The sequence below is a fragment of the Adelges cooleyi genome, unplaced genomic scaffold (assembly GCF_023614345.1).
Source record: "Adelges cooleyi isolate 19-005CV unplaced genomic scaffold, UGA_ACOO_1.1 ACOO_flye_CR_arks_rails_tigmint_CR_PRNA_376, whole genome shotgun sequence".
Taxonomy (NCBI): domain Eukaryota; kingdom Metazoa; phylum Arthropoda; class Insecta; order Hemiptera; family Adelgidae; genus Adelges; species Adelges cooleyi.
This window is the reverse complement of record NW_026096053.1, coordinates 102,439-108,952: the sequence shown is the minus strand read 5'-3', so window position 1 is coordinate 108,952 and position 6,514 is coordinate 102,439. Positions and strand designations below refer to the sequence as shown.

The window sequence follows — 6,514 nt, the reverse complement described above, 5'->3', positions numbered from 1 at the left end:
AAATGTTACTTTAGAAGATTTAAAAATTATGTTAAATATTATTACATAATTAAACGCGTTTTTTTAAGGCGTTTTATATAGGCAATATGTAAGATAATAAGAAGTTTTAATAAATTTCGACCATTCTAATTTTTTTCATGTTAATTTCTATAAGCTTCGTGGTATTATATTTTTAAAGTATACATTTTTTTTTTTTTAAATTAAAGCCATTTTGGTGGTACAAGAAACAAATTTATACCTAAAAAACCTGATAAAATAACGCTTACTTAAAATCATTGGTGGAGTTGTAAGTATCCCAATAAAATATTATTCAGGTTATGAAGATTTCCTTGTATATAAATAATGCAAAGTTATAATGTACAACCATTGAGTTATTTATAACTTCTATAACTGAAAAATATCATAAATCCTATTTTCTTTTTTGACTTTAAGATCTGAAAACTTGACTGAAGGTAGCTCTAGAATGGGCCTTTATGACAATACCCAAAAGAATTCTTAAAAATCTCTAGTCAATTATATTTTTAAGACGAAAATTATACTGAAACAGTTGTCATTATCAAGATCGCTATGTATTTTCATTATAATACTGTAATTCTACCATCGACAGATGATAATATATCCAAAAAACTTGTGACTTCTTTTACACCACTAAACTGTTTTTTTTCTGTAGCCGTAATGTACATCACCAGGATGAAACGTTTTTGCTTTAAATCCCTAGAACCATTATTTAAATATGTTACAAAAAAAAGTAAAAAAATTGCACAATTTAACACACCTTCAATTAAAAATGTAGTTTGTAGTTGCACTTATATATATATATAAAAAATAAAAAACTTTGCTAATTACTATAAGTTTTTATTTCTACCTTTTAGTTGGTTTATTTTGGTTCCCCTTAATGTACTTTCAAATTTTTTTTTAATTGGTTACAACGTCAACCAAGGTGTCCGTTTAAGTTATGGGTTTAGGTACCCCAGTAATGGAAAATTCTAAAAAAAATCAAGTCAAACGTTCCTGACCTATTTGACAATAGAATATATTTATTAAAATAGGTACGGATTTATGAATTCGAGTCTCATAGTTGCTAGTTTTGAACAATAAAGGTTTTTTTTATAGAGAAAACCCGTTAGATACTTAACTTTAAAACAATTAAAATTTTAAATTCTATGTTTACCTCATTATAATTAACAATTGCCACAATATATGTTTTTACCTTTAACTTTTTAAAATTTGATTACAAAATAGATACGTGTGTAGAACGTTAATACATAATATATTTATATATACATTTCAAAGAATTTTTGTAAGACAAGAAATGTGAAAAATGAAAATACATTTAAAATATGTAATAAAAAACAATTTTTTATTAGGTATAAAATACTTGAATACAATGTGTTTGTATGATGTACTGTAATGTATTTGTACAAAGTTTTGATTTGTACACAAAAATTGTCAAGGAAAAATCAATTAAAATATGTTCTATTTGACTTTCGGAATAGGTCTAAACACACCTACTACAACTGCATGGTCTCTTTCGTAGGGTTCTAATGTTAACTGCTCGGTTGGTTTCAATTTATCATTTTTTAGTTTTTCAATTTCTTGAGCATAGACGGCGGCCGGTTCGGCTGTACTGTCAATGCAATTAGCCTGAAATCAAATATTATTAGTAATTAGGTAATTTGTGACATATATATATATATATATATATATTGATAATGATTAAAAACAAACTTACTTTAATTGATATTACAAAATGACCTTCGTTCTTCAAAAAATAATGTGCGTTTATTGAAACGATTCTGGCTTGGTCGGGCTGAGCTACGTCGGCGAAAATTGTATCTACCATTCCAATTAACATTCTATACTTATGTGGATGTCTGGCGTCTTCAATAATAGGAATGATATTAGTTCTTTTTTTGGCTACATTGATTAAATCGCGACCAGATCTATGTGAGAATTCTACTGCGTACACCAACCCTTCCTATAAAGAATAATATTTTTGTTAAGTGTGATACTAAGAGATTTAACCCTGCATTGGTTGCGTAGATTACAAGGGTAATCTATATATTACTTTTATATCATTTTTAAATGGATTTGAGCTAAGTTAAAAATGTTAAAATAAGGGTTAGCATTTCATACATCATGCATTATAAAGAATATTGCTTAAATAAAATATGAAAACTATAATATTTTGCTTTGTAGTACCTAACAATTTTTTAAAACATTACATCGTTTGCGTGTTTTTTATATGGTACTTAGGAGTTGTAGTATTACAATAGTAATCCATCATTTTTTTTTTATTATTAACTGGATTAGAGTTAAGTTAAAAAATTTTAAGTAGGAAAAAATATTCAGTTATTACAAAAAAAAAAAAAAATGAATTTAATAAAATATGCAGCCTAATTTTTTACTTCATATTAATAATTTATATAATTCATAAGTTTTCTCGCATGTAGTCCATGGCATACAACTATAGTCTAATAGATTTTAATCATTACACTTGACGCCAATAACTTTCGGTAACTAACTGATATTAGGTAATATGTTGTTTGTTTGAAGGTACTAAAACAAGTAACTCCAGTGAATTTCAAAGGAATAAAATTAATTTATAACGAAACAAATCATAATCCATGCAGTCGATACAGGGTTTATTTCGGTAGAGTATTAAAATAGATTTTTTTTTCAATTTATAGAATAACAATGAAACACATATTTGCTTTTATCTGAATACCTATCAGTTGAGTGCACATTTTGTAGTTGAAACTTATTAGGACCAATGTTTGAATTGTATTAACTAATTATACTTTACTATGAGAAAATGTACTATACAATTTGTTTAATTTTTATTAATCTGTATTCTATACTTACTGGGCCAACAACGTCAGAGACATGAGATACGGTCGTACCACTAGCAGCGCCTAAATAAAGTACTTTGGAACCAGGCGGCATATGAATTTCATCTATACCACCTAAAATCGCTGCAGCTAATTTGGATCTGAATGGATTCCATACACGGTATTCAATTTTTTCTCCCTCAGTCTGGAAAAATAGATATGTTGTATAAAATTCATACGTAATAATATAAACAGTGATTGCAAGTGAAGTTTACCTGATCAACGCTAATTCTCTTTTCACCGTAAATTGTCTCTCCAGGAATCAAATTCTTAGTTACGAGAGCGTCTTCTTTACCACGGGCAATGAATACGCCGGCGTGACGATGAGGTTCAACGATAACTTTTTTGCCTCCTTTAAATCCACCAGGTCCACCGGAAGGTCTGCCACCTCCTCGGCCACCACCACCACGGCCGCCGCCTCCGCGTCCGCCACCACCTCGTCCTCTGAAACCGCCGCCTCCTCTGCCTCCGCCAAAACCGCCGCCACCTCCCCTACCGCCGCCGCCTCCTCTACCTCCGCCAAAACCACCGCGTCCTCCTCCGCCTCCTGAAAATCGGGCACCACCTCCACCTCCTCGTCCACCTCGATCAAAGCCTAAAAAATTGAACACATGTAGTTATAAAAAAAGAAAAACGTTTATTGGCTGTAGGTAAAACACTAAAAACAAAAAGCATGTAATTTGTATAATAATAATTTATGATATTGTTTACCCATTATAGTTTTGAAGACAGAAGTACAAAATTGTTTAACAAAAATTAATTTAGAATAACGATTGCAAAAAAACAAACGAAAAATTTACAATATTTTTCAAAAAATAAACACGTGTATGTTATTCCTGCGGGCCGTGGATAGCGGCTTCAAAACATTGTTGCTGCATGGACTGTGGTAACCGCACATTGTGGATTCAGCCATGTGACATGCGCGCACGCGCATTTCTATCATACACCGTCTTACAGTGACTTCGCTTAAAGGGAATTTGCATTTTTTGTTATGGCAACACTGTAGCTACAGAGTGAGAACTATACTGATTACCGACTGTTATCTCCTCTCATTTTTCATAATATTAAAATTAATATTATTTCCCGCATTTTTATTTCTCCGGTAAATACTAAATCCGTAAATGATATCAAGGTTATTATCTTAATCAAAATTATTATTTCATCTTAGATCTGATCATTGTTTTATTGTCATATAAATATTAGCCATTGCCTGTTTCAGGTGGTTTGTACTTTGTCTTCAACTAGTAAGTATAAATGATGAATAATAATTGTGCTTTGATAGATATAGTATCCACTGTTCTGTATTAGTTTTATAGAAAGAAGGCATTTGCAGGTACACGATTTATATAGACTTGTAAAATTAAAAACACCTAGAATGTTGACTATTATCTGTATATAAAAAAAATAACACTTCATTGTCAAATCGTCTGGTGAAAAGTAGATTCCATCCCCTTCTCCAGTGACGACTGACGACCCGTCCTGAACAACGAATTCGTCTAGAAACTATCATTTCATGATGGCAAAGTTGGGCCTTAAAGGCCTGTTAAGCAAATGTTGATGATGCTGATTAAGTGTTAATTAAGCACTACAATCATAACCTGATTAAATTGAATTATTCTTTATTATTATTGCTAAATATTCTTATTACAAATTAATTAAGTTTAATCATTTAAAAAACACTTTCTTACCATTGCAATGTTGATCAAAGAAATGATCACTAGTTATTTGTAATTATTAATTATTTTTATTGTTTTCCAGGTAAAAAAACATCATTCTTCATTATGATAATTCCCATTCGTTGTTTTACGTGCGGCAAAGTTATAGCCAACAAATGGGAGAGCTACTTGGGCTTATTACAAGCTGAATACACTGAAGGGTAAGTTCAGATGAATTTTTTTTCATCTATAAGTGAATTTTCAAAATACTTGTTTTTGTATTCGAAATATAATGAATGTGTCGGATTTTAGGTATCGATAGTTGCTGTGTGTGTTTTATTTAAAACGTTAATACTCATTTTTCATAATGTTGTTCCATCTTAAAATATTTTTTTTCTTACAGTGACGCGTTGGATGCTCTTGGATTAAAAAGATACTGCTGTAGGCGCATGCTTCTGGGGCACGTCGACCTTATCGAAAAGCTTCTCAACTACGCGCCTCTTGAAAAATAAACCTCCATTAAAATTTAATGAAAATTATGTATTTATAAAATAACTTTTTTTGTCTACCTATGTAAGTAATAAATATACATATATTTTTTTTGATACCAAACTTTTCTGTAAATCTCTTAAATATAATATTTCCATCAAAATTATCAACACCGTTTAAGCCTAATTGTTGTTATCGAAATAGAATTTAGGCCTACGAGTTATATTAACGGCGATTTTTGTAGACGGGAGTGTAATGTATGTCTTGTAACCATTTAAACTTAAACAACTGAAAGACATAATTCAAAATTGGTTATCGAACAGCAGAATAGGGTATTATTCAAATAGTTTATTATCTAAATAAAGTTGTTAATAGAAAAAAAATATATTATTTAATAATGTTTTATATTAGGTTATTTATCACAAAATATTTTTTCATTGGACTTTTTGATTTATTATTTGCTGATAATGTTTCTTATTCTTTTTTTTTTTAATTAATTATTTTTAATTTGATCAAAGTATTTTAAGTACATTTGTGTACAGATGATAAATCAACTTAAAAATGATCTTAGAATAAAAAATAAATGATTTAAGATAAATTATATTTATATTTGTTTATTAAATAAATAGATTTAAAATTGTCAAAGACAATATTTCATCTATAAACAATTTATTCATAATGTTACGAATAAAGTTATTAGACGAATAAAAAGTCATCTATTATTTATAGATATGAATATTGTGCAAATTCAAAAACAAGTGCAAATTATCAAGTACTATAATTTTGAAACAAGTGTAACAAGAACGACGACTTAAACAGCATTTGATAAAACTTCGTATTTTCATTTTTAATAGAAGAGGTAGCTTTTGCTAACAATAAGAATTTAGTTTGATTTAATAGTTGACTCTTTTTTTGAACAAAACTTTAAAATTGTATTTTATTCATTCAATCCAAATCTACTTTCAAATTTTCTCTAGCACGCCTTTTTATTTTTTTTAATCGCTATTTAAAAAAAAACACCTTTGAAATCTTTTTAATGTGTTTCAAATTGAGTAAACTGTAAGAAAATGGGACTTTTTTTTATTATATTTCTGTTCTTCTGAATTAAAAAATATTATATAAAAGTTTTTTTTTTTAAACAAAAGAATTGGAATTTTTTTATTTTAGTTTTGTAAGTTGAAATATTTTTAAGACCGAAATAATATAAATTTAATTAATTGAATTGCTTCTTCTTCTTCGAGAGAAAAAATACAAATTGTTGGGAAAACACAAAAACAGTTTTCTTCGTAACTCAAAAGTTTTTAAAACATTTTTTTGGAATAGGAATGAAAAGTATTAAAATAAATCAAAAACGGTTAACTTACCAAAGAATACACACCACTGAACATAACAAAAAAAAAAAATGATTGAAAGAATAAAAAAAATTGTTTGTCTCGCTCTAAAAAACGGTTTGCTGCCAAAAGTTATTTTATTAAAAAC

At 28.6% G+C, this 6,514-nt stretch overlaps 2 protein-coding genes across 2 annotated transcripts; one reads left to right on the top strand and one right to left on the bottom strand.

Moving 5' to 3' along the window:
* Positions 1–1,338: 1,338 nt before the first annotated feature.
* LOC126840887 (rRNA 2'-O-methyltransferase fibrillarin) lies at positions 1,339–3,791 on the bottom strand. The gene is made up of 5 exons (XM_050576876.1): positions 3,603–3,791; positions 3,107–3,486; positions 2,866–3,036; positions 1,733–1,978; positions 1,339–1,644 (listed from the first exon to the last, which is right to left on the bottom strand). The coding sequence occupies exons 1-5, from the start codon at positions 3,604–3,606 to the stop codon at positions 1,477–1,479; spliced, it is 969 nt and encodes a 322-aa protein (XP_050432833.1). The 5' UTR covers positions 3,607–3,791; the 3' UTR covers positions 1,339–1,476.
* A 170-nt stretch (positions 3,792–3,961) lies between these two features.
* On the top strand, positions 3,962–5,158 carry LOC126840888 (DNA-directed RNA polymerases I, II, and III subunit RPABC5). The gene is made up of 3 exons (XM_050576877.1): positions 3,962–4,135; positions 4,650–4,767; positions 4,950–5,158. The coding sequence occupies exons 2-3, from the start codon at positions 4,673–4,675 to the stop codon at positions 5,056–5,058; spliced, it is 204 nt and encodes a 67-aa protein (XP_050432834.1). The 5' UTR covers positions 3,962–4,135; positions 4,650–4,672; the 3' UTR covers positions 5,059–5,158.
* The last annotated feature ends 1,356 nt before the right edge of the window (positions 5,159–6,514 follow it).